Raw genomic sequence first — 26094 nt, forward strand, 5'->3', positions numbered from 1 at the left:
ACTTGCTTAAGGAGTGGTGGAGTGTTGAGGGATGGGACCTAAGGAAGAATGCACCAGATCAATGGTAGCTTGATGGTAGGTCAATTTTTTGTAATGTTGTTCATAACTAATGAAAGGATATTTTTCCGGAAAAAAAAAATTAAAAAAATAAAAAAATTTGATGTTGGAATGAATGTATCCCATATTCCAAAGAGGCATCCAAAACATAAGGACATTGACAAATACACGACATCAATGAACGCCTTGACAAATGCGAGTATTGGTTGGTGTCATGAAACCATGGCATGTGGCAACTAAAATTGCACTTCCACCGCCGTAGAAATTGGCATTGCATGGAGATCCGATGTTGGTATTCATGACGGTCCATAGTCAATAGATTCACCAAAATAGAGTTTTGTTTGACAAAGAGCTTTTAGAAAGAACTACTCTTATAGTCCATTGAGTTGCAACCAGACAATTATTCACATAAAACCATCCCACTTGAGTCGTGGAAGTTGTAGCCCTTGATCGGTAATTACAAAAAGGGGCGTTTGTGTGGAAACCAATGCCAATGCAATCATAGTAGTATGAGAATCAATATGAACTCAATCAATCAATGACGACACGGTACACTTTTCAAGTTTTAATGCAAAATGCATGTTGATCTAAATGGAATTGACAATAATTCATTGTGGCTATCGACAATGGGTGGGATGGAGGAGACATGAGATGGTCAATGGGGTCATTTCCATTGAGTGCACGAATGGGACGTAAGATCCAAGCATGCCATCGGGCGTACAGATTGTGTTTCAGGTGCAAGCTGAACAAAAGCACACATAGGCAGGAGAATTGTGACGGTGATCGATCGATCGATGAAAAAAAATCAATCCCCAACATGTGTAGAGAATGCGAATCGGAGGTTGGTTTTCAGAGTTTCACTTGGAAAGGTGAAGGCTAAGTAAGTAAGTAAGTAAGTAAGTAAGCAAGCAAGCATGCATGCATGTATCATGTATGTATGTATGTATGTATGTATGTATGTGGAGGTATGATTGATAAATCATGATTCATAATGATATATTTAGTTAGTAGTTAGTAGGGGACTACTACTGGCTTTTGTGTTTTGTGAGGGAAGGCTTTGCTGCAGGCTGCTGCTATGTTTAGGGTTCCTCAAAATGGAAGGGTTACTTTTGTAATTTAATGGAATCTCTTCCTCCCTCCCCCTCTTGCTCTCTCTCTCTCTCTCTCTCTCTCACACACACACACACACACACACACACTCTCTCTCTCTCTCTCTTTTCTCTGTGGGTAAGGTTGCTAGGGCAAAGCACACTCTCTCCATCCTCCTCCTCCTGCCTCTCTAGGGCTCTCTTCACTCCACAACTACCCTCTGGTAAGCTCTCTCTCTCTCTCTCTCTCTCTCTCTCTCACACACACACACACACACACACACACACACACACACCCACACACACACCCCACGCACACAACTGGGGCATGTGTGATCTTTTGTGACTGATTTATGTAGGAAATTGTGATGCATACAACCCCTAATTATGATGCATATAACCCATAATTGTGATTCATACCATTCATCTCCGTCTGCCTCTGATTGCATATGCCTGCTAAAGATCTTGACTTGTTTTTTATTTATTTTTACATTGATGCTCAAATCCATCCCTTTTACCTGTCGTTGCATATCCATCCAATCGTTATTCTATTCTATCCTGTTTTAATTTGCTGCAAATCTTTGTCTCCCTCTCTCTCTGTGCGTGTGTGGATGTTATAATCTGTTTTCTTCGTGCTTCTTGCAGGAGTCTGTTCTTCGTCCCCGAATCCGAGTAATTCCTATTGTACATATAGAGATTAAACCCTGTTTTTTTTCTGATGTCAAGAATTGCAGAATTCTGGAAAAAACTTCCGAGAGTTCTCGTCCACTCTTCCCTGTGAACCCCGGACTTGTACCCCTAACTAAATAAGTGGAAGTCTCAGATTGGCCGTGGTATTCGTTATGTGTGGACCCCAGAACTCTATCGAGATTTCAGCATAATTCCAAAAATCAAAGCCTTGCTTCGGTGTTGTACATATGAGACTTGTGCCAACAATTCTGCATGATTGAACTTGCCCAGCTTTGAACACTAAAATCATACTGACGAATTTGGTAGAATCCCAAAATCAGCTGGCAGCCCTTAGTTGTGATTTGAGACCCTGCAGATTTCGTGATCACTACGATGAGTTTTGAATATGGAACATTTCTCATTCGTTCCAATGAGAGTTATGTTGTTTGCCCAATGCCACAACGCATTTCTTACATCCCTTCTTGTGTCCTCACGAAGCCAAGGGAGGAGGTCTTAAGGCCATGGCAAAGGTTAGAGGAGTTATACATCATTAATTAGCATCTATAACTGTGTTATATCACTACATTATTCATACTGAATTTATGATTGAGTTGATAATTGAATCATAATTGTGTTGGTATTATTTACCTTTATAATTGTGTTAATATTTGCATTCATATTAATCACTCTCGTGAACTGTATCTCTTTTTGCAGCAATTCTCAATTTACTGTTGAATCTGGGATAAGCCACGAAATCTTGGATATTTGTGTTACTAAGGTATCCAAAATAGTTCTGTTGTCCAAGGGTTATAATTAGATAATTTCTGGAATCAAGGATACTTTCTATATGTCATCATCAATGTTGTGAAGGATAAAAATGGGAACTTCCCATTCAGTTGTTTCTTAATGAATCGATGCATCATTTTCTTTCTTTAAGCGTGTGCGCCATGCCAATATTTTGTTTCTTTTTTATGACTTCCATAGAATGCCCGCGGTGATGCTTTGGGTGTTGGTTTCGGACGTTCACCGCCTTATTTCACGGGATCCCCTCCAAGCAGAGCTGGGAATCCAGTTGTACGAGATGTGAAATTTGGCCACCAGAGCCCACCACCTGCACCGATTATGGCTGCTCGACCACCGCCCCCACATGTACCAGCAGCAGCTGCCTATAGAGGTGGCCCATGCGTGCGCGTAGAGGGGTTTGATTGTTCTGGTAACGGATTGGAGTGTACAGGCCGAGATACACGATGCCAGGTATCGGCATCAGCATAGCACACACACATTGCTGCGAGATGAAAGGCAGCAGCATTTTTTTTCCAGCATAACAGGCATCAATTTTTAGCGAGAGTCCCAACAATCTCCATAAGAATAGAACCGAATCCTAGAGTTAATATAGTAGAACCAACGTCTTTTGGTAAATTGTGCAGCTTTGATTACCATTGGCTATTATGACTTTGTAGATGTACGTATTTTAGGAGGTGCTAGTATTTTTTCCAATTCCTTTCGATTCCCAAATTTTCCATTTAACATGGAGGTAAGACTATGACATTATATTGTTATCCTGACATGCTCTTACCTCTCTACCAATAGCATTGAGATACAACTTTAGTCAAGCAGTGGCCCAATTCATGTTCCACGAATTTCTTGTGTACATAAACCTAAGCATTGTTTCTTTGTTTGAGTAGTCCCTTATTGAACAACTTTTGTCGCCCTTTATTGACCAAATGCCAAATAATATTATTATATAATGGATTTACATTCGATCAATAAATTGGTTGTTATGAGTTTCGTTTCTATCTATGAATCCTCATATTAAACAACTGTGTACCTTTTCAACTAAACGCTATTGACAAAATGCCAAATAATTTTACTATATAATGGATTCACATTTGATTGATAAATTGTTTTGTACACAGACTATTTTCCATCTGTGAATCCTCTTATTAGCTTGTTAACAAAATGCGGTATAATATTGTTATAAGCTATATAATAGATGTACATATGAGTCAATCAATTGGTTCATAATGAGAGCAAACAGCAAGCCAATTTATAGTTTTGTTACATCCTGTCAAATCATACACAAAAGCAAGTTAGCAGCTCAGCTGTTTATTGTGGGGCAATCAATAAAGATTAATAAAGCTGATGTACAGTCAAAATGTGTTTTCTCTGATTGTTTAGCGCTAGAGACTCTCAGGTAAAGTAGGTTGAAAGTTTCCCTTTATGGATTTGAAATATATTGTCTTCAAATTGTTTAATGCCTTCACCACATAATTTGGAAGTATGATGCACACATATCAAACTAAACCTTAAAAAAGTTTCCTTTAATCTTGGTTCCGTTATTTTTGGTATCGGGCTATAACCACTACTAGAGTCTGAAACATCCCATGAGGCGAATCATGATTTTTACAGACCTTGGCGGCTTCAAGGTATACATATTGAAACAAAGTTTAAAAGCTCACATTTTCCTAAAGATCAATGAATCATGACACAACCATGGAATGCATCGACTACAGTTTATTAAATTAGTGGTGATGAGAGCACTTGATATTTGGTATTGGTTGAGGTGTAAAATGAGGCGATGACAATGTCCACCAACTATATTTGGGAGCCCTGAATTGATATCATTATTGACATCGAACATCAAGTTAATGTACACCGACTACATTTGGGTGCCCTCAAGTGGATGTCACTGTTATCAACATTCCTCAACTCATTCGGTAGTGACTCCTCTGAAATACCATTGGTGTATGCACAAATTCATCATATAAAGCAGAAAAGCGAACCTTTATAGAGCTTGTATCATTGTTTTCTGGTGCAAAATAATGATGAACTTCGTACAAAACTAATACTGCTCAAATACAATCATATCATGTGGATTAATCTCTTCAAACCATTCAATAATTTTAAGTTCACACAAGAAGAAAAAGCTATTTTAGTTTTCAGTTGAATACCAGACGATATTAATTTGATAATGCTGTTTTCTGATAAAAAATAGTGGTGAATTTTTAAGAAAAACCAATACTGCTCAAATACAATCATGTAATGTTGATTAACCTCTTCAAACCCTATGATATTTTGACATTCACATACGAACGAACATGCCATTTCAGCTGAATACCGGAAGATATTTATTTGAGAATTCTCCATGATATTGATGCCAACAATACCAATCTTTGTTTATCTCGATAGATCCTCAGGGTATTTTAACAAAGGTATATACTCTTTCTTAAATAGCATGTACCACATAGCTACAGATTTAATAAATAAATACCATTAATATTGATATTTTCAGCTATATAACAGAAGACTGTCACAGGATAACGACACCAACAATATAGATATTCATTTATCTTCAATAGATCTGCCCTAGAGATATTCTAACAATGCCCTTTATTCTCTTTCTTCATCATTCCTCACCACTGCCTACCACAGATATAAAGAATAAATAAATACCATTAATCCAATTTGAGTCTATTGATTTTGCTTTAATGAATAACTTTAAATGTATCACAGCTAAATTTTATTTTAGAATGTATACAAACTGCGGAATTGCAGCTGTCCTAAAGAATGGAACTTACAAATGCCTACATACAGACTTCTTTTAGCTCTACTATTCACAAACAAATGAACGTATACTGTATAAGATATTATATATATACACTAGAAAAAACCTATATACTAAAAGGCTTGACAAATATTGACAAATATCTGTAAGAATGATATAAGGACTGTAGTGAGGCTACATTTGGATTTCTTCTTAATATAGAAATAAACTATATCCAGTCAAAACACCAGGGCAAGCACCACAATTTTCTTAGCGTAACGAGGATGGATTCTAAGAAGCTCAGCGGCTCTGGAGATATAAAAGGTTGGGGTGGTTTTCTCACAAAATGTTTGAAGAATACATTAACTGCTTCTTCCACACCATCCTCTTGCTCCATTTGTTTAGCAAGTTCAAGTGCTCTCCATTTCACCTGTAATTAAAAAATTTCTACTTCAAAGGTATTTATTATTATTATTGGTGAGGTTGGGCACGTGAGAGTTTTCAATGGTTTATAGTTTTCTAATGAAGCTTTTTAACTCAAATAAAAGCAAAATATCAGCAGAAAAACAGTTCAATTCTAGATCATACTTCAAAAAAAGAAGGTAACTAAAATAAACAAAAATACAAAAAACTAATTTCTTATGGCTTATGTTATCATAGACCATTCCCCCAAAAATGAGAAAAACGCTTACTAGAAAACTACCTTCAACAAAAAAGCTAACCCAGACAACCTTACTAAACAAATTGTCTTTCAAACACCATCTAAAATGTGATGGTTTTGCTCATTCATACATACATACATACACACACACATACAAACATATGTACACACACACACACACACACACACACACACACACACACACACACACACACACTCCTAATATGCATATGTATATACACACCAAACCAAAGTTAATCTTCTTCACAAACTCATACCTTTTCATCAAGCATGAAAATGATGGCATATACGAGTTTTTCTAATGAAAATTGTTGCACGGGAATAGGTGGTGGCCCAACACCTTTTGCATATACTCTTTCACCCCAAAACGGCTGGTCTCCAAAAAATGGTACAATGGTTGTTGGACACTACATGAAAAAGCAATATCAGCATATAATTCTTTATTGTCATTTGTGATTTACTTAGATTTTCCAGCATACCCCAGCTCGTAGACCTGCAGCAGTTGTACCAGCACCCCCATGGTGTACCTGTTAAAACAAATAGAGCTTAAATAATGCTTAGAGAAAAACAGTTAGAAAAAGGTTCATCTTCACCACTCCTTAAAAATATAGCTTTAGCATTGCCATCAGATTGCTAGAATTCTCTGATTCTCAGTCTTTTAGTATTATAGACTACATTATTTAAGAGACAGTGAGTTTAACATTTTAACCACATAATAGCAGAAGATGAAGAATAATAAATTTCCAACTGCTTATCATGTACACAGACCGTTCAACTAGAACCTAAGAAGCCTTCTCATGCATGCTATTATTGCATGTCTATAAAAAATGGACTCCAACTGGCTATCTCTCACTGCTTCAATAAGAGATGAAGCCACCCATAGCATCTGGCAATGTACTTTAGATGGACGTCCTTCTATTTACCTGGGAATCCAAATTGAAGTGCACAATTATAAATAAAACTTCTTTTGAGTGAGCTGATGTAAGGATACTGACATAGCTTGATGAATAATGAATCCTACCATCCCTACTCACAGCTACAGCATCTAATTGTCCTCAAAGCTCCACTCAAATTCAGATTTATATGAGATCTATCAGTGATAAAATCTGATGTATGTTTAAATATAGTTCCTGACATCGTAAGGACTTTCTTGGCATATTGAAATCTATAGGAATACTGCATATCGTTTTGAACTGTGGCGTGTATAAAAGTGTCATGGTTTTAGCAGTTTCATGTATCTCTCCAAAGATAATGACTTGGGAGATCAAATGATGTAATTTTGATTAGATGCAATTCATTATGCTGGACAAACCTATTTTCTTTTCCTTACAAAATGTAAATCCCATTTTTTTTTTTTCTAAACCTGTTATGGAGTATTATATGATAGATTTTTTATTCCAAGAGTTTAGGAATTAAGATAATGATTAATCTACACAATGATATCATGTTTATCAACAAATAAAAAGGGAATAATTTACGGAAAGTGCTGTATTACTTACCACAGCAGCACATTTTGGAAACAACCAATCATGAGGGCAGCTCTCCAAAAGAAATATCGTATCAGGAGTTTCTCTGACTGCAACCAATACTAAACGTAATAAAATTTAACAGCAAATACATTTAAAGGAAAAAGAGGTATTCACATACTCACCATCACCAAGCCCACCCCAGCCTTTACAGATAATACCCCTCTGGTTGGTCTCTTCCAAGGCCTGTACTATAATTTCCGTCATTTTCCCTGGATTCTCAACAGGCTGCCGAGGGCAGAAAAATGATAACGATAATAATTTAAAAAGTGACAGTGAAATATTGAAAACATATATATTCTAAAACGTAAGGAAATTACCAGACTACCAAACCCCACATAAATGGGCTTTTCACCTGCTTCCAGCCACTTCAAAAGAGTCTCTGGTGGTTTATAATCCGTAGCCAAATCCAGGAAACAAAATCCAACTACATCCACTTTAGGGCCCCAGTCTGCAGTAAATGCATCTATATCTGTATCTGTATCTGTATCTGTCTCTCTCCCTCCCTCTTGCTAGAAATCAAGAGACATAGAGAGAAGTTGGACAACAATGCAACCACAAGACCTCATCAACAAAGTACCATCACAACTTTCCATAGCTCCAACATTCCTATGGTAGTAGTCAACAAGGTCACTACACAAGTGGGAACTAAACCACAATATACAAAAAGGGTTACGATAAATTGATTAGGCAATAGAAAATTATCTTACACATAGGCTACACCCATCTAGACCACGGCCCTGGCACCTTTGTTATCCACAAATCCAGGCCATTATCACTTGAAACCCAACATCTGGTTCCTTGAACCGTTTTACTAATTTAGTTATTTATATTTTGGTTTGCCGTTCTCAAAGATGAGAACATTTTAAGATGTATTGATCTATCTCATATGCCAATTGGCCTCTTACGAGATGTTAATGTATCATTCTTTGTTCATTCCTAACCAAATTCTTGAGGGTGAACCAGGGTATCTCAGAAGTCTTACTAAGATATTTATATCTATTTTACTATGTTGTTCTCCAAGATGAGACAACATTTTCATATGAAACATTCTACTTGGTCTACATCAATTGGAGACAGATAGGTAGGTCAAAGTATGAACCTCCCAAGCAGAGGGTATGTTAGTTATTCATACAGAGCATATATACTCCATTGCACAATTTACTATGAGAACCTATAATGCTCCACTGCCTATAGTGCGGGATTTAGATCATTCACCAGGTTATGGACTTCTATCATCAATGACGTTTGGGGCTATCTTTATTAAAGATTCGTGAGTTTAGAGCCTTTCCTAGACATCCAGCAGGATCTGAACAAAGGAGGATGTCAAAGTTCTTAGGGAATCAGATGGTCATGCCAAGAAACCTTGGAGCAAGCCAACCAGCAACTTGTAGGCGGGTACTGCGTGACTGAGAATTTTGCTTCACTCCAAAAGCCAAAATATATGTGGATCATTACGTACAAGACGTTGTTTACATCCACAAAGACGTAATATCCTTTCTCACGGTCAAGGACAAACCCCAAGCTTGTTCACTATGGAGGGCATTGATATCATACATCATCCTATGGTAACGTTCATCAGCTGATTCCCTCACGTTCAACTTGTAGAGAATACTGTGTGTGAAATAAATCTCAAGGAGGTAGTATTCTATCTCCCAAAGACTTATTTCACACAGTATTCTCTGCATTACTTGTGCCCAGGGTCCCTATATCATTGTACTTAAATCACATTCTAGTCACAGAAGTACAACTTAATTGTGCGTTATTTACCAATCATTCCATGAGATTCAAGTGGATGTATCTTTTGTTTTCATAGGCCACTTTGCCCTTTGAAAAATTCATTTCTTTCATTCTCCACAAGCACATCCATGACCCATATCCCTTAGAAATGCCCAAGAATCAGCTGGGTTTGCGTCAACTTACTCTTCATATGTTTTTATGACTTTATACAAGAATTTATGAGATGGAACTTGAGATTATAATGCAAAACTTTGGAAAAACAAAGAACATAAACTGGGAATATAATTTGTTTACCTTTTGGCTTTGGAACAAGATGAGGGCTCCACATATATCCAGTTGGTAGATGTGAAATGGATCCTTGATTCATGTTGAAGTACATTGGATTCAAGTTCAATTCTTTGATTCTAAACTCATTGATAAGGCTTCGCATTGCCCACCACATAAGTGAGTCCACCACAACGTAAGACATCTGGCAAGGTACAGTTAGTTTACATGCATTTTGTTAAACCATTCATTACAAAAGCTCTTTTCAAATGCAATCAGGCTGACCTTGTAGCCAGCAAGCTGCTTTACACGTGCCAATGGATGAGGAAATTCATTGGTTGGTCTGAAAAAAAACACTCAAAACTCAATACCTTTGTACAATAGAAATCAGTGATTGTATTAAAACACAATATGGCAGAAAAGTTAGGATTCAGATATCTTACGTCCAAGGCATTGTAAAGAAAATATGCAAGGGAACATTAAGATATTCCGCCACATGTACATGCCCTGCAGAAACCCACACTTCAGTTTTGCAGTCAAAATTCCAGTACTAATGGAGAAGATACAACAAGAAAAAAAATGTAACAACAAGAACTAGGACCATATTTGCCATAAGGTATGATATGAAAAATTTATACATGCAAAGATCGAGGATAGAGATTTGCATACCATATGCAGGAGGATTTGCAATTATTGTGTCAGCTAAGAAAGGAGTACCACTTGGGCCATCAGGCTTAGTGCATGCAGGCAACAATGAGTGTATTATGGCTCTTAGCTGTTTCTTTTGAGTTGAGATCTCAGATGGTCCTGACGGTAGAAAACCTTTGTTCTTCACCATATCTGCAAAAGAAAAAACTCTTGAATTGTAATATTGTAAAGGGGAGTGATGCCTAACCACTAAATATTAAGTAGCAGCATATGTAAATATCACAGATATATGGTCTCCAACCTAAACCTTATAGAAAATATAAAAATGCTTATATGTTAATCCTGGAAGGATCAGGTTTCTTCTGTATAAATCATAATGACAAGGGAACCTGAGATGGTCACACAGGCAAAAGAGACTCACATCCAGCAAGAACCTTTGGATCTCCTCCTAATGGAAAAAATTCAAGACCATTTGTAGTGACGAATTCCCGGAAATTGGAATGTGTTGCTAATCTTACTCGGTGACCTTTCTCCTAAACAAACACCACAAATGAAATCAAAATTTCTTAAATTTGATATTTATGTACAAAAAAAAAGGAACATGCTCAGTCAATTAACAATAACGATAGCATTCAATAATACATGCCTTTATTAACAACAAAGTCCCAAGTAATACAAGGAAGCTACTTCTAGCATGAGATGAACTAACATTGTATTAAATTGAATATAGCACATATGTCTGATAATCATTTTCTATAATGCAAACATAATCACACGGAATGAAGAGTGGACGCAAAGTACTGGTATTGGAGAGAATACATGAATTGAGGAAGGTCCCTACCCAATCTGTCCCTCAAGACCAAGGTTGTTAGGTACAATACGGATACCATACGTATATAACGTATTAATACACATATAGTACCTCCCAATTTAAAAATACGTTAAATACGTTTTCTTAATATATTAAATACTTATAGAATACGTAAAAATTTTAAAATACGTATTTTACGTATAGTACGTTAAATACTTCTAGAATTTGAAAATTATTTACCTTTCTAAAAAATATCTATAATATTGTAAAAAACATCTATGTTTACACAATTTTGTGATGTACAATATAGTTCTACATCCTAAAATGCATATAAGACATTTGAACATTTCACATCCTAAAATACTTGTAGTAATATGGATGTCGACATTCCCTTATTCTATAAATCCGTGTAAGTGTGTATCACGATATTCTACTTCAAATTGTAATTATTTACATTTATGCCTTCATAGATTGAGGAATCGTCTACGATTATCACACTCATCATAGGTTTCTCTTTTCTTCATCTTCTTCTTCTATCTTCTACGATTATCACACTCAGAGTTAGGACAGGTTTATGTCTTCTTTTCTCTCTTCTTCATCTTCTTCATCTTCTTCATCATCGTCTCTTCTATTCTTCTTTCTTCCTTCCTTTGGCTTCTTTTTCACTAAATTTTTTTTTTTCTTTTGCTTTTTGTTGGGGTTTTACTTACATTTTCTTTATAAATATGTATTATACCTATTATTTTTATAAATACGTTAAATACCATATTGGACAAATGTACATGATATTTGATTGAACAACATTGAGGTATAGTACGTACTATACAAATTATGAGGTACTATATGTATTTAAACGTTAAATACGGGTACGTAAACAACCATGCTCAAGATAATGAATTTATTACAAGAGGCGGATCAAGGTATAGTATATTTCCAATATAAAATGGCAAATTGGAGCGAAGAAGATGTGTTATGCACTGTTCCAAGAACCCATGGGGACTAAGCCTTTGCCATATGGAAGATTGGTCACACCCATGGGGATCCAAGCTTTCCAATATGGAAGATTGAAGAAATATGAAAAGTTATCGAAGGTGGCTGGTAGATGCCTATGATCACATCTGGACACCCATGCCAATGGGAGGAATATGTCCAAGCACACTGATGCACACATTCACATATATTGAAATAAAAAGTAGGAGTAGAAAAGAGAGTATGTGCCTGCATTGAGGACACAAAATATCATGTTACTTTGGAATGTCTCACATATAAATGCATGAGGCATGATTTTCAGGAATTCCGTCAAGGTTATGGTAGCTTTCACGAACTCCTATCAAGGACAAGACCATCACTGTTGACACCGGGAATGCTTTTTGCTTGTCTACTCATCCAACGTAACAAAATTTCATGAAGATCCAAACAATGACATTCAGAAACAAGTTTGGTTTTTAATTTCAGCTTTTACTTATATTTTTGTTGTACTATTTAAAAAATTAACACCTATACAGATGGGGAGAATGCTTGTAATGATTGTTAGTTCCATGGGTCATGTTGGTTCCTTGTGGATGTCAATATATCATTGACAGTGTGACATAATAGAGTTGAGATGAGATGGTAGCAGTAACAATAGTTACAAAGACAGTTCTGACTTGTATGCAACCAATAGGGAATTAAATAAAAATATCCAGGGTTGGATCATGTCTCGTCTATACAGCTAATAGAAGAAGGTGAAACCAACCATTCATAAGCACAAATGAAAGATAGATTCTGAGCACATGGCATGGATATGAATGCACTCTCACACTTGAGTTAAAGAGACACAAAAGAACTGGATCAACCACGGAGATAGGTGTAAGTCCTCTTTGTACATATGAATTAAGGCAAGTCCAACATCAATTGAACTCAAAGAATCTAGAAATGAATAATATTCATCAAAACAAAATATTATGGACAGATCAATACTTACTTTTAATCTCTTCCCTATAGCCACAAAAGGCTGCACATCCCCTCTTGTTCCAACAATAAGAATGGCAATATTCAGGTATGATGGAACAGCACTTCTATGAACCTCACATGGCTGGTTAATATCTGATTCCGCTTGAATATCCAAACCAAATAGATTTGGTACAATTTGAGCACTTTGGTCAACGTCAACCTCCACTGTGCCATCATTTTTTATTTTGACAAGATTTTCAATAATTTTTTTCTGTTCAAGGCAATAAAGATATGCGGGGTCAGTTCCAAAAGTATATAACGAACAGTTTTAAATTCAGTTTTGTGTTACAATTACCCAATGACTTACCCGTTTTCGTTCGGAGAGCTTCTCAGCTGGATGTGATGAGAGAAGGATCTTGTCCCTGATTTTAAGCTCATTCTCTTTTTTTTCTGTTTGAGATCGTGACAAGTTCTGAATATTGTCCTTGATATAGATCTCACTAGAAACTTCAGATGGGGTTGTTTTAGATCTGCCAAGCACTACAGAAAAGGATCCATATATCAAAAATCACAGATTTTCACGTTATTCCAAAAAGAACTCCAAAAACAGCATGCAACAGATATGCAGCTTGAAACTTTATAGAATATATCTCACAAACTGTGATTCTAAATTTAAATAGGCTCAAACTTTTGTCATTGTACAATCTCTAACGTGAGCTGCTCCAAGATTGAGAGATCTCCGAGGCAAGGGAAGAACCTTCGGTGCTGGGTGATAATGGCTTTTATTTTAAACCGCTCCAAGATTGAGAGATCTCCAAGGCAAGGGAAGAACTTCTGGTGTTGGGTGATAATGTCCTTTATTTTTTAGTGAAAAGGGTGAAAAGGCCATAGTTGAGACGGTTGTCGCTTATTTGCATGACGTATCACCATTGACTGATCTGTTGTAACCCCTTTCACATGTCTTGGTCAAGAATCCACTTGTGTTTTCCTTAATTTGTTTGTAGCATGAGAAAGAGTTGTTGAGAATGTTTAAAAGTTATAACGGCTAGCCCAACTGCTAGTTAGCCCAACGGCCAGATCTTGGCCTTTATAAAGAGGAACTTTCTCCTCATTTAAATATAAGTGATCTCTGTATTTTCTCCCATATCTCCTTCACACTTAAAATTCCATCAACTGTTGTGGTGATTGATGGAATCATGGAGTTGAGAAGCCACGTGTACAAAGACATGTGGGTAGCTCTCCATGCTTTCCATTCATTGCTCGTTATGACAGGAGGTTCTTTCTCTTGTCCCGTTAGGTAGCCGTCAAGGCTTCTCCCTGCCAAGGCACCTATAATCTGACGCGACCAGCTCAAGTATGTGGTTGGTCCATCGAGTTTGAACTCAACTAGGAGGAGTTCAAGTCGGGGTGGTGGTTGTGTTCCTGTACGACGAAGATGCATAGTTGCTTCTGTTGAGCTTCTCCACCTCCAAATGCTACAATCTCAGCCTGCTTCATGTATTTCACCAATGTTTTCACCTCATCCTCATTCAATTTTGAGAACACCTCATCCATCTTCTCAACTTGGCCTATCTCTGCTATCCTCTTCTGACTTCTTTTCTCAAGTCACCTCTCAATCACATAGCAATGTCATCCCAAATGGAAAAAAAATCCCCTTTCCTCAATAAATGCAAAAGACGTATGCTGGGAGGGGAAACAACATGAGAGTATTTCAAATTGAGCAAGAGATAGATGTTGTTTGGCAGGGAGATATGATGATTCAGGAATATGCCATAGAGCTAGAGCGTCTATGGGCAGAATACGATCATTTCTCGCCTGTGACAATGTGCAATGATCCTCAATGTAAGAGCAAGGAAATTTCTGCTCAAAGAAGAACCATGCAATTTTTAAACATTCTCAACAAGAGTAATGTCGCTAAAGATAATTTTGATTGCCTCTATTGATGAGATATTCTAGTTTTATTGTTCTTCAACAACTTTTCTCTATGTATCTTGACTTCTAGTAAGAATAGACCCAAGTACAATCAATGATTCTATTCCATGATCTTGTGTAGTGGGTCAAAGCCTTGTTGAAGAGGCGATCTCTCAGGCAATAGCAATTTGTCCTGCACATAGGCCTCGGCCCCATGGACGATGACCTCACCTCAATACCCTTGTCATTGACAGATAAAGACCATTATCTCACACCATTGCAGGTGTTTCCCTCGTGTTAAGAGTCTATTACTAATCAATAGACCAAAATAAAGTAAAAGCAAGGTAATTAGATTGGATAGAAGAACCCGTTCCACCCGACCTATAATCAAGACATAGCCAACCTACCACCAACGTCCCATACTGCCGGATATTAGGGTGACTAATATCTTGGAAGAGATTAACACGATCGTCGTGACGAAAGCCGCACCGACGTAATGTGCTTATGAGGGTAGCTAAGCCTCATATTTATACCCCTTCCTAGGCCCCTTCAATAGATGTGCCTTTCAAAAAGACTCTGCATTGGTTGTCAAGATCGTGATAGTGCATCCACCTATCATCTTATCATTCCTTCTATCCAATCACATTAGTCCCTTTTTAACATTAGTGAACATACCATTCACTCATGTAAATATTAGTGACTTACCCTCACCTACGTTATGTGTACATAACACCTCACTTCAGAGACCTCTCATTTTGGAGCAACCTATGTTAGAGATCTTTCGAAGACAAAAGTTATAATATATCTAACTTGAGAATCTCACATGTGCCGAAAACTGGATTCCCTCATCTCTTTTTATCTTATTTACTTTTATATTTACTGAGAATATTTATTTTATTTTGATTTGTTGTTCTCAAAGACAAGACAACACTTAAGATGTAATCTCTTGTTTGGTCTTATTGGCGATTTTGGCCTCTTCAAAGACATTAATATATCTTTCTTTCTTGCTCTCTCTCTCTCTCTCATATTTCATAAAAACCATCACTTTGCAATGGCAGCCATAGTGTTTTTCTGATTCCACCATTTGATGGATTCAGGTAAGCATGATTTGTATAGGTGGGGGAGGGGGGCTGCTTGGAAATGTCAAAAGTACCTTTGCATATTCATGCCAAGCTTGAGGTGAGGTTAGTTGTGTGCTAGGCTGCTTCTCATAGACATTTTCCATTCTCTTTCCATTTCTTGTTCTACGAACAACAGGTACAACTTTGCCACATACGATCTCTACTTCTTCCTCACAAGGCGTTGGAAGAATGCTCTCGTTTGTTTATATGTACAAATCCACCAGGTCACTTCTTGTTCCAAGCTTCTCCTTGTTTCATGAAATTCCTCATCCTACCAACTATTTTCTGTGCTTCTACCACATATGGGTGCATTGCGGACTGTAGTATACAAAAAGGCATTTTTGCAGCATACTTTTAATCCTAGGGATTGAGACAAACCCTTAAGGACCAAGTGTGAACTTGTCTTGGGGCCTTCAATCTGGCTATAAATATGAGGCCTAGCTATCCTCATTGGACACATTATTCGATTACGTTGAGACTGTGATTTGGTGGTGAACAAACTCTTGTGGTGAGCGTGCACTAGTACCAGGTATGACTCGATGCTACGTTGATGGTATGGGATGTTGTTCAAGGTTCGGTCTGTCTCGATCCCGTCGCTCCGGAGTGGTCAAGTGGATCGGCACCCTTCTTCCTCTCTCCCTTTCTCTTTACTATCTTTTATCTATTTCCTTATTTCATTCTTACATTAGAAATAATCTCTAACATTAACATACACATTCTTTTGGTATATAACATGCCCAATTAAATATGCATGATCTGCTGCCAAGCCAATGGGTTCCCTACAAATAGTGAAATCTGTTATCCCATCAAGCAATAGACCATGTTTACATCTCCCTTGTGGTTCCACCATGTCAAAGCATCTAATCTTGGCCATTGTGACAAACCACTGTGTATCCCGAACCCATGTGCACTGCAAAGGGCTAGAAGGCTAGAAAGTGTTTGCCATATTTTGTTACTTCACTCATATCTCAATCTCTTTGTTTTAGGCCAACTTCTTCACACTGACTTCTCCATAGATGGCCTCACTTGCTGTCAAACTAAGTTGTTTGCTTATCCTTAGTGTGAGCATTTAAGTTCCCTGATAGTATTATATCCCCCATAATAGAGAGAACTTATGATATCATTGTATAATGGTAAATATAATGATTCTCTGAGAGATGCAAACTGCGAGCAAGCAGGTAGAAAGTAGCATATTGCAACATATGAATCTCTATAGTCCCGCATTTGGATTCATATTCACATATAACAAGGAACATCCTTTTGTACAACATACACTCTATCATGAATCTCTTCTTCATACGACACATCCACTCCACTGAAGCCTCAAGAAAGAAAGAAAAAAAAACAATTTGACATTTGACACCAGCACATCTTTACAAGCGTAGAAAAGTTATGTGATTATATCTCATCATGAATATGTAGATAGTCTATAAACAAATTAACAGCTGAATTTGGATGTGTCCCCAAGATGTCCCTCATCGGAAAGGTTACAATAGCTTGGTTTATGACTCCTATGGCAATCTAGGATAGCTTTTATCTGTTCAAGATAGTGATGTGGTGGATGAGTTGGCTGAGGTCATGGCTGTTTCAACTCCTCATGGGCACATTCTACTATTTGTTAAGTTCCAGTGACAGACATGGGTAAACTTGTGTCTACAATCTCTGTCTGGCTTGGTTGTCTTGGATCATGTTCCTGTAAGGTGTAGGCCATTGCTTCTCAAGAGTTTCGGTGGTAGCGCCGAAGTTTAAGTAAGAAGCGTCGCAGGCATCTTTGGTCCTCCAAGTCCATGACTTTATGCAGGGTTCCAAACCTTTCCCTAATAAGGCAGTGGCATCCCCTTTAGTTCAGTAAAATACGTTGAGGTAATGACCTAGCTCCTCTACTTCAACATCGAGAGAACATAGCTATTAGAGGTATCAATTGGTTTCCTGCCCTTCAAATCTATATATCCTCAATTTGTGCTATCAAGTATGATTCTATCCAATTTAGTTACGTGAGAGGTGGGTATCCATATAGTTGGAGCAAAGGACAAAGTCATCGAATGATGTGTAGAAATGTTCCAGCCTTGACCCAATGCGAATGGTGGGTTCCCCCAAAGATCGTTTCGTAATCAGAAATGGAAAATAAAGTTCATCATTCCCGATAAATTCTGGACTTACATTGAGGGGTTGGAACCACACGAATTAAAATTTGTGTATGGTCTGAATTTTTTTAAGCAGCTAAAAGAATAGCAGAGGATGCAATGCTATGGATTGGAGGAACTAATGATTACGCAAATAACAAAAAATTAACCAATTGTTAAAGATAGAACTAACAAGTCAACTTGTGTTTCAGATTTCCGTGTTTCTTCATCCATCTCATCCCTTTTCCATCATATATTGCACTTTGCTATTTATATTTATTTCAACCTTCATCAAGATATATGCATCCCTTTTTGGGTTGGCCTCCACAATAGTTTTAAACAGTTCTTTTTTGTATTCTGGGGTATATCTCCTCATATGTTGATTCTTCAGTCAACTGTGCTAGTTTGCTAGGATTCCATGAGGCTAAAGAGATGGTGGAGCTACATCTTTTGTATTCAGAAGTTGTTTGAAACCTATCTTTGTGCTAGCTTGCATGGCATCAGCACAGCTCAGGTCGAATCTCTAGATATGCTGAAGTTATGACAGAAACCTAGGGTCAAGGATTAGAAGAGAATATTAAGTTTGGGGACAGTAAAAATGCAGGGACAAAGAGGAAGAGATCAGGGTGGAAACTCTAAACGCAGAGGTAGAGAGTAGGAGGGGAGAGAGATAAGAGGGATGATATAAGAATTTTTTCATGTGAAAAGCTTTTCCATGGTCCAAGATTCAGATATATGCAGATAAATTCTTCATAAGAAGACCTAAACTTGAATAAAGTTTCTATTCAACTGAATACAAACAAAGGAGAAGTACAGGCACATTTTGAAAAACAGTGCAGCCAGAAGCCGATCAAAACTAGCAATTAGAATAAGATACAGATGCAATAAGGCTTATTAAAGCTTATACAGAGACAAGTTCACCTATTAAAGCTTATACATATGCACAACTATTTTCTGCACACTGTAGCGTCCATGATGTGGCATCATTAAGTACATCATCAATGCCTATATATGATTCTTGTAAATAAATCTTGAAATTGTTTTGAAATGGGAGACAAAAGATTGGGAAAGAAAACCAAAATATAAAACAAAACAGAAAATAAAAATATTTAAACAACACACAGCCAGTAATAAGAAGATTGTTTGTTAAATACAACCAAAAGGTCCTCGTCAAGAGAGGGGAAAAAAGGCACTGCAATTGTATTCATCGTTAATTATTATTAGTTATTCTATGCAGTTCATTCCATTAGTGCGCGAGAGCTACCAATGCTAAGATCTAAAGAACAAAACAGCATCCACTACCTAGAAATTTATCAATTAAATAAAAACAAGAGTTTTTCCCGTGAGAGGGAAATACAAAATCCAGCCTGTTTTCATCAGCACGCAAAAGTAAACAAATCTTCATACATCAGCATTTGATAGAAGATTGAGTATTATTAAAACAATGATTTTCACCTGGAGATGGGCATGCATTGGAAGTGAAAGATGATACAGAGACTGGAGAGTCCATAGGAGTGTCACAGCTCCAAAATTCACCAGGTGAATAGCATTGGCTGACATCGTATTCCAAAGTTGCTGCTTGTAAGGGAACATCTTCTTCATTGTTGTTATTACCAGAATACTGCGACAAAATCTGACCTTCAAGTAAATCTGAAGAGCATCCATCCTCAAGACAACAATCTTTCTTACCATCAACAGTTTTAATTTCAACATATTCTTTGCAGGATTGTGACAAAGCCTCCTTATTGATTAAATCTTCTTCTCTGACGTGATTGAAAGTGCCCTGGTCCATGATCTCTCTTTCTTCACAACAAACTTCTAAAGAATCTGTACAACTCTTCAAGGAATCCTTATTCAGACCATCTAAGGCATCATTATCACAACCTTCTATAGAATCCTCATTGCAAACTTCTATGGGATTTTTATTGAAAACTTCCAAAGATTCTGAAATTTCATTCTCACGATCAGACGGCTGATCATGTGCTTTTTCTTCTATTATAGAGTTATACACAGGAGGAGCTGGTTCAGGACGCCTGCCTGAAAAGCGACAGAAATTAAGCCAGGTGTGTGGAATCCAAGCATGTGGAAACCTTTGGTCGAAGAAAAAATGGTGATCATCAGCAGCCACAGAAACTGTATCCATCTCATTGAAATCCTCACATGTCGAAATAATCAGTTTGAAGAAGAAACTCTGGTTGTGCTGAAGGAAGAAGAGTAAGAAGAAGCATTGTAATCATATACTCCTCAATTTTCCCCGGCAGATGTAAGAATGGGTTTACACGTAAACTTTGTATCTTTTCTTTGAATATGTTCCAATCAATCAGAAAGGACTCTGGAAAGTATTGGTTGTAAATTGCTTCCAGAAGACATCGCTAAATCTACTGATCAAATCATGGGGAAAATAACATACCTGTAGACTTCTTTCTATAATAGTCTCTTCTCTGAACAGAATCTCCAAAGGGAGAACGAAAAGATAATGAAGAATGGGAGAACTTGAGGTCTAAATAAAACTAATTTGGAGAAGAAGAAGAAGAAGAAGGGATTAAAGTTATTTTTCTTCTCCTTTCTCCTCTGTGATTTGAATCCTCGAGGAATTCGAAGAGAAGCTTTTCATATTATTTTGGCAATAAAGTTCTGCCGGTATGCTTCTCTTCTCTGCACAGAATGAAGAAGAGGAGGAAGAAGAAGAAGAAGATGATGATGATGATGATGAAGAAGAAAAAGATAATGAAGATTATGAAGATTATGAAGAAGAAGATAATGAAGATTATGACGATGAAAGAGAAGGAGAAGACGAAGATTATGATAAGGAAGGGGGAGAGAGAGAGAGAGAGAGAGAGAGAGAAGAAGAAGAAGAAACCCTAATTCTTCTTCTTCTTCTTCTTCTTCTTCTGAGAGAGAGAGAGAGAGAGAGAGAGAGAGAGAGAGCTGAGTGAACTGAGTGAATCGCAGAAGGAGAAACCCTAATCCTTCTCTCTGAGAGACAGAGAGAAAGACAGAGACAGAGACAGAGAGAGACAGAGATGGCGACTTCGCGTTTTACAGCTCTCTTCCCTCCCTCTCTGTCGCCATCATTTCTCTCTCTCTCTCTCTCTCTCTCTCTCTCTCTTCATTCTCTCTCTTCTCACAAGCCCTTCGTTTATTTGTTTTTCCTTGTTTTAATTAATTCTCTTCTTTTAGTTTCATGCTCTGCCTTCTTCTTCTTCTTCTTCTTTTGTTTTTTATTTTTTTTATCTCCTATTTTCCGATTCCCGCTAATTCATCCATTTTTTGTATTTTGACTTTTGGATTAGTTTAACCTAATCATTTCTTAATCAACTCCTCCTCTCCCCTTAAACACGCCTCCTAATGAAGGCCCCGACCCTCTCCTAATCGCCTCGTTCCCAGGGTTCCCATTACTTAGTTAACCTAATCAAAATTCTTAATCGACTTAGTTAACCTTACCCCCCTGTCAATGACTTGATTCTTTAACACCCTGTTTCTTATGCATTATGTGTTTCTTCTTAACCGGATGAGCTTAGCATGCTTGTGTATCATGTTTTCTCGACCACACAAACTTCCCTTGCATGCATGACTTTGTGTTTGGTAAAATGTATGGTTCGTTAATCACCCTTTTGACTTGGGATTTGTGGTTTCCCAGGTTTGAGTTCTGCCAACATATGGTTACCGATCTCCGCTTACAGGCATGCATGCTTTGTAATGCATGGTCCAGTAGCCGTACTTCTCTTATCTCCCTATTAATATCCCGATATTCTCCATCCTCCAGTTTTATCATCTCTAGGTGCGTTTGACCTAGCATCACCAACTCATGACTCAACATGATCGTATGCTTTCCTTATTTTACATATACGAAACTTTCATGTAAATTTTATACAATCCTCACGTTGTTTATTGTTTCCGAGTATTTAGAATGCAAGCCAGCTAGCATGCACTTCAATGAACTATTCGAAGGAACTTTCTCATGGTTGTCATGGCTGGAGTTGGGGAAGAATGCTTAATTATTCATTGCATGTACACCCCAACTTTTATTTAGCCTTTATGCTTAACCTTAAGGCGTATATATTGTAATCATGCTATTATTGGTATAAGTTTTTAGAGTCAAATATTGATAGCTTATTCTATTGCCAGAGAAAAGTCTCTGGAGTTTTATTGGCTATTGCATTTCCTCTTTCTCTATTTTTTAACTCTCTTCACCAAGAATATGATGATCAATATGAAGTGAGATGGCACTGAATATGCATCACATTTTCCATGTAATGTACTGTATCCTTTAGATTGTTCCAAAAAATGATTTTCTACTCACTACAAGTCAACGTCTTTGCCGAAGTTGAATTGATATATCTTACATGCAAAGCAATATGTAGAAACTTTGCACCAGTATCATGTTACACCGTTGGTTTTGCAAGCCATAGGGTAGTTGAGTCTACGCAATTTCAACACAACTTGCTCTCTATCTCTACTCACCATTTGTCAAGGAAATATATGTTTTTGTCGTTAACTAAAACACACCTTGGAGTTCTCTTTTGTGAATATAATATCAAACGAACAACTTGAGAAACCAATGAACTCAATTTGTTTGAATCCTCTCAGGGGCCTGAATTTGACGGGTTATTATTAATGTTTTTTTATGGGCATTTTTTAAAGATGTATGTCATATGACACGAGAGTGCAAAAACTAACATGTCATTTGACATACAAATTTTAATAATGAAAAGCTCTATATGATCATTCATTGTTATACATTTCATTACTATAGAAAGTACACAAAAATGCAAATAAACATACACAAAGATAATAAAAAACGTATAGTATAAATATATTATTATACACACTTCATAGTACCTATATCATATATGTATGTAATAAGTGACATATCCATATATATGTAATATATATGACATGGAAAATATAATTTTAGCATGTCATTTGACGTGCATAATTTGTAGGGGCCTTTCACATGAAAATGGAAATTTCAACATTATATGTCACTTGACGGCCATTTTATTATGTGCATGTTTTTTACGGGCATGACACCCGTCAAATTCTTGCCCTGATCCTCTCCATAGTTCTATTGTGTGTTTGGTCCTACATTGTTTAATGTATTCTCAGTTTGTCTTTTACACCCACAAATGTTGGAAATTTCCATTCCATTCTTTTGAATATGACATCTCGTCATTATGTTTATAGCTACTACAACCAGTCTACAACCTACCTTGTTTATGTCAACACAAGTTGGATATTTATTTTTCCTTGAAATAAAGTTGCCAAGTTTATTTCTCTTGGATCATCTATCCAAGCTTATCGCCATGTTCTGCTACGTGCTAGGTGTTACAACGATGTCACGTCTTCCAAAATATCTTCCCAAAAGGATGCAATTTTGTAATGATATGTCCCCAACAAGCTTCCTTTGCACATGACTCCATATTGAACCTTTTATAACAAGAAATGCTACATCTTCACATGATGAAATCCCCTTGATTGAACATTGAAATCTTTCAATTCTACAAAAGCACTATATCTATCCATTTCTACAAAGCCACTCTTCATAGAAATAAATGGCTACAATTTTGCATAATTATGATTGGGAAAATACGAAGATAAAAAGTCTAAGCATGTTTTAGGAATAAGCGTGTGCAAACATTAGGTAATATATTGTATGAGATTCCCGGTTTTGGCAATAGGGCAACCACAATTGTGTAGGGCTAGTCGACCATGTGATATCACCTTCTACCCTAGAATGATTACTTGTTTCGGTGACATAACAAATTTGATTGTGATGTTTACGAAAGAACGTGCTTTAATAATTGTGATTGAGACATTGTATACAAGGGTATTGTTTGGTGCCCCAAATTCACTTTTTGATCAATTCCAATGGAAGTTCTGAGCATTTGATGTATATTTATGATTGAAGTTCAAAGCCACATAACTTACTTGAACAACATTCTATTCATCATTTGGTTCTCTTAATGACACTAATGTTTCGTTAAGCATAAGGGTAAGATCAACATTCTTTCTCAATAAAGCAAACGAAATGTTGCACTTTAGAAGATAATTTTTCATTGTTGGAGTTAGAACAATGAAAACACGCTCAAAGGTTTATATGAGAATTCTAAATCACATTGTAAGAAAGTAGTTTTTTATTTTATTTTTTTGGTGTATTTATGTCTTTGTCCTCAACATGATATCATGAAACAAAAGTCAAGAATATTTTTATAGTGATCCATGATTGAGAAAAAGTGGTGAAATAAAAATTATTAGTGGAGAAAGTGTCCAAAAACCACAAGCAAGGGCAATTGCAATGTTGTTCCCAAACCTTGGAAAATGTCTTGTTTGGGGGAGTAAGTTTCATTCATATTTTCAAAGGTTGTTGCAATCGAACAATGTTGTAATTGAGCAAACATTTGATTGTATTAGATGGTTAAAGGTACTACATTATGTTTGCATGTCTAGTTTATTGGAAGTTATATTCTAAAAGACTTTGATGCACACAAATTTTGAGCTTCGTGAAGCCAATAATGGGTCAAACCATGGGGGGATGGAAGAGAAATATAGGCATGCCTACTTGAGAGAGAATCTAAAAATCAATGGGCATTTAAACTCATTAGAACAAACGAGAGTGAACTAAGTTGTCCCAATTTAACGTTGGTCTTGAAATAGTTTTCTTCCATAGGAATAGATTATAGGATGCTTAATTATTGGAAGAAAAGCTTATTTTGGAGTGGTTATTTTAATATATGTGAGCAAAATGCAACAAGCAGACACATTGCTAATGGATCCTTTATGAAGGACAAAAGTAGCTCAAAATAATATTCTCAAGATGGAAATAATAGGAATCACATATAAGTATATCTTATTTCCATTAAGTTTTAATGTATTATGATTCGTGAATTTGATAATTATCATTCTTAAACGATACATCTAGCTGTAATAGGACTTATCTATGCATATGGTGGCTCGTAGATTTTTGTTATTGCAAGAAATGTGGTCATAGTCACAACTGCAAAGATCAATTGCCCAATATTTCATCGACAATGAGGATAGAACACATGGGAGGACAACAATTAAGGCACTGTTGTGACATTATTGAATGAACATATTCTACTTAAAATTCCTTGTTCTTCATATGTTCAACACTTGGTTGTCTCATGGCATGAAACACTCTCCTTATTTGTATGTGCACCATCCTCTAGCAAAGAGCATTATAATTCTTTTACAAAAAGATTTACTCGTGTCTTCTTGGTTATTATGTTGGCTTGGAAAGCAGAGATTGTGCTTTGAATCACTTAGTTAACATTTAGAAATCTTCTCTTTACAACTAACATGATGCGTTAACATTTCACTATTGCATTAATCTCCCTTGTTCCCTCACAAAGGAAATTTTGGTAAACTTTTCGCAATATGTGTATAACAAGGGAGTAGAGGTTCAATAATCCTCTCAAGTCCTCTATAAGTTAGTCATCTAAATTTGACATATGTTCATAATAAACGTGGAATTAGAGCATATCTATGAGTTGAAGTGAGTATTGATGTGACAATTTTGTTTATTAGAGTGTTCATACAAAAGATGGGGCTTGCTTTTTATAGATCTTACATGGAAGTACACACATCTTCTTTTTAGACAAAGGTGGCAATTCAATAAAACCTCAAACTACCTTGTACCCCACCTTGTATAATGATAAGGTGCAAGCATAGCCTATGGCTCCCCACAAGTCACGAGAATGATTCGACTCCCAGCCTCATGGCATCATAATTTTTTCGATGATACCCGTGCTATTATATTTTCTTTACCATTGCTCCCTTGGACTAAGAAAGCATTAAGAATATTGTTGCAACCTCTTTGGTTCATGTTGTGACAGAGGGAGAAAAGATAGGAGTTACATGAATTTCATGGAGTCATTTGGCTACACCCAAACGGTTAGGTGGTGTTACAATATTGAATTTGGAAATGTATTTAATGGCCCACACATTTGCATTATTA

The 26094-nt window shown here is 36.7% G+C and overlaps 2 protein-coding genes across 3 annotated transcripts; one reads left to right on the top strand and one right to left on the bottom strand.

The window, feature by feature from the left end:
• Positions 1–1260: 1260 nt before the first annotated feature.
• LOC147865324 (uncharacterized) lies at positions 1261–3608 on the top strand. The gene is made up of 4 exons (XM_087318109.1): positions 1261–1369; positions 1791–2344; positions 2529–2592; positions 2799–3608. The coding sequence occupies exons 2-4, from the start codon at positions 2208–2210 to the stop codon at positions 3084–3086; spliced, it is 489 nt and encodes a 162-aa protein (XP_087174235.1). The 5' UTR covers positions 1261–1369; positions 1791–2207; the 3' UTR covers positions 3087–3608.
• Positions 3609–5269: 1661 nt separating this feature from the next.
• LOC147865325 (sterol 3-beta-glucosyltransferase UGT80A2-like) lies at positions 5270–20805 on the bottom strand. Of its 2 annotated transcripts, none has more exons than XM_087318110.1 (14): positions 19572–20805; positions 13329–13501; positions 12993–13232; positions 10640–10751; positions 10240–10410; positions 10014–10077; positions 9856–9913; positions 9601–9775; positions 7887–8017; positions 7692–7794; positions 7540–7628; positions 6520–6567; positions 6298–6447; positions 5270–5788 (listed from the first exon to the last, which is right to left on the bottom strand). In XM_087318110.1, exons 1-14 carry the CDS (start codon positions 20257–20259, stop codon positions 5588–5590), a joined length of 2403 nt encoding a protein of 800 aa, XP_087174236.1. In that variant the 5' UTR covers positions 20260–20805; the 3' UTR covers positions 5270–5587. The 2 variants fall into 2 exon arrangements, with proteins under 2 accessions (XP_087174236.1, XP_087174237.1); XM_087318111.1 differs by having other exon boundaries at positions 7540–7616; positions 19572–20802.
• Between the last annotated feature and the right edge of the window lie 5289 nt (positions 20806–26094).

Source organism: Azolla caroliniana, unplaced genomic scaffold, assembly GCF_043228905.1.
Source record: "Azolla caroliniana isolate FFs.n. ecotype wild unplaced genomic scaffold, voAzoCaro1.0.p SCAF_4, whole genome shotgun sequence".
NCBI lineage: Eukaryota > Viridiplantae > Streptophyta > Polypodiopsida > Salviniales > Salviniaceae > Azolla > Azolla caroliniana.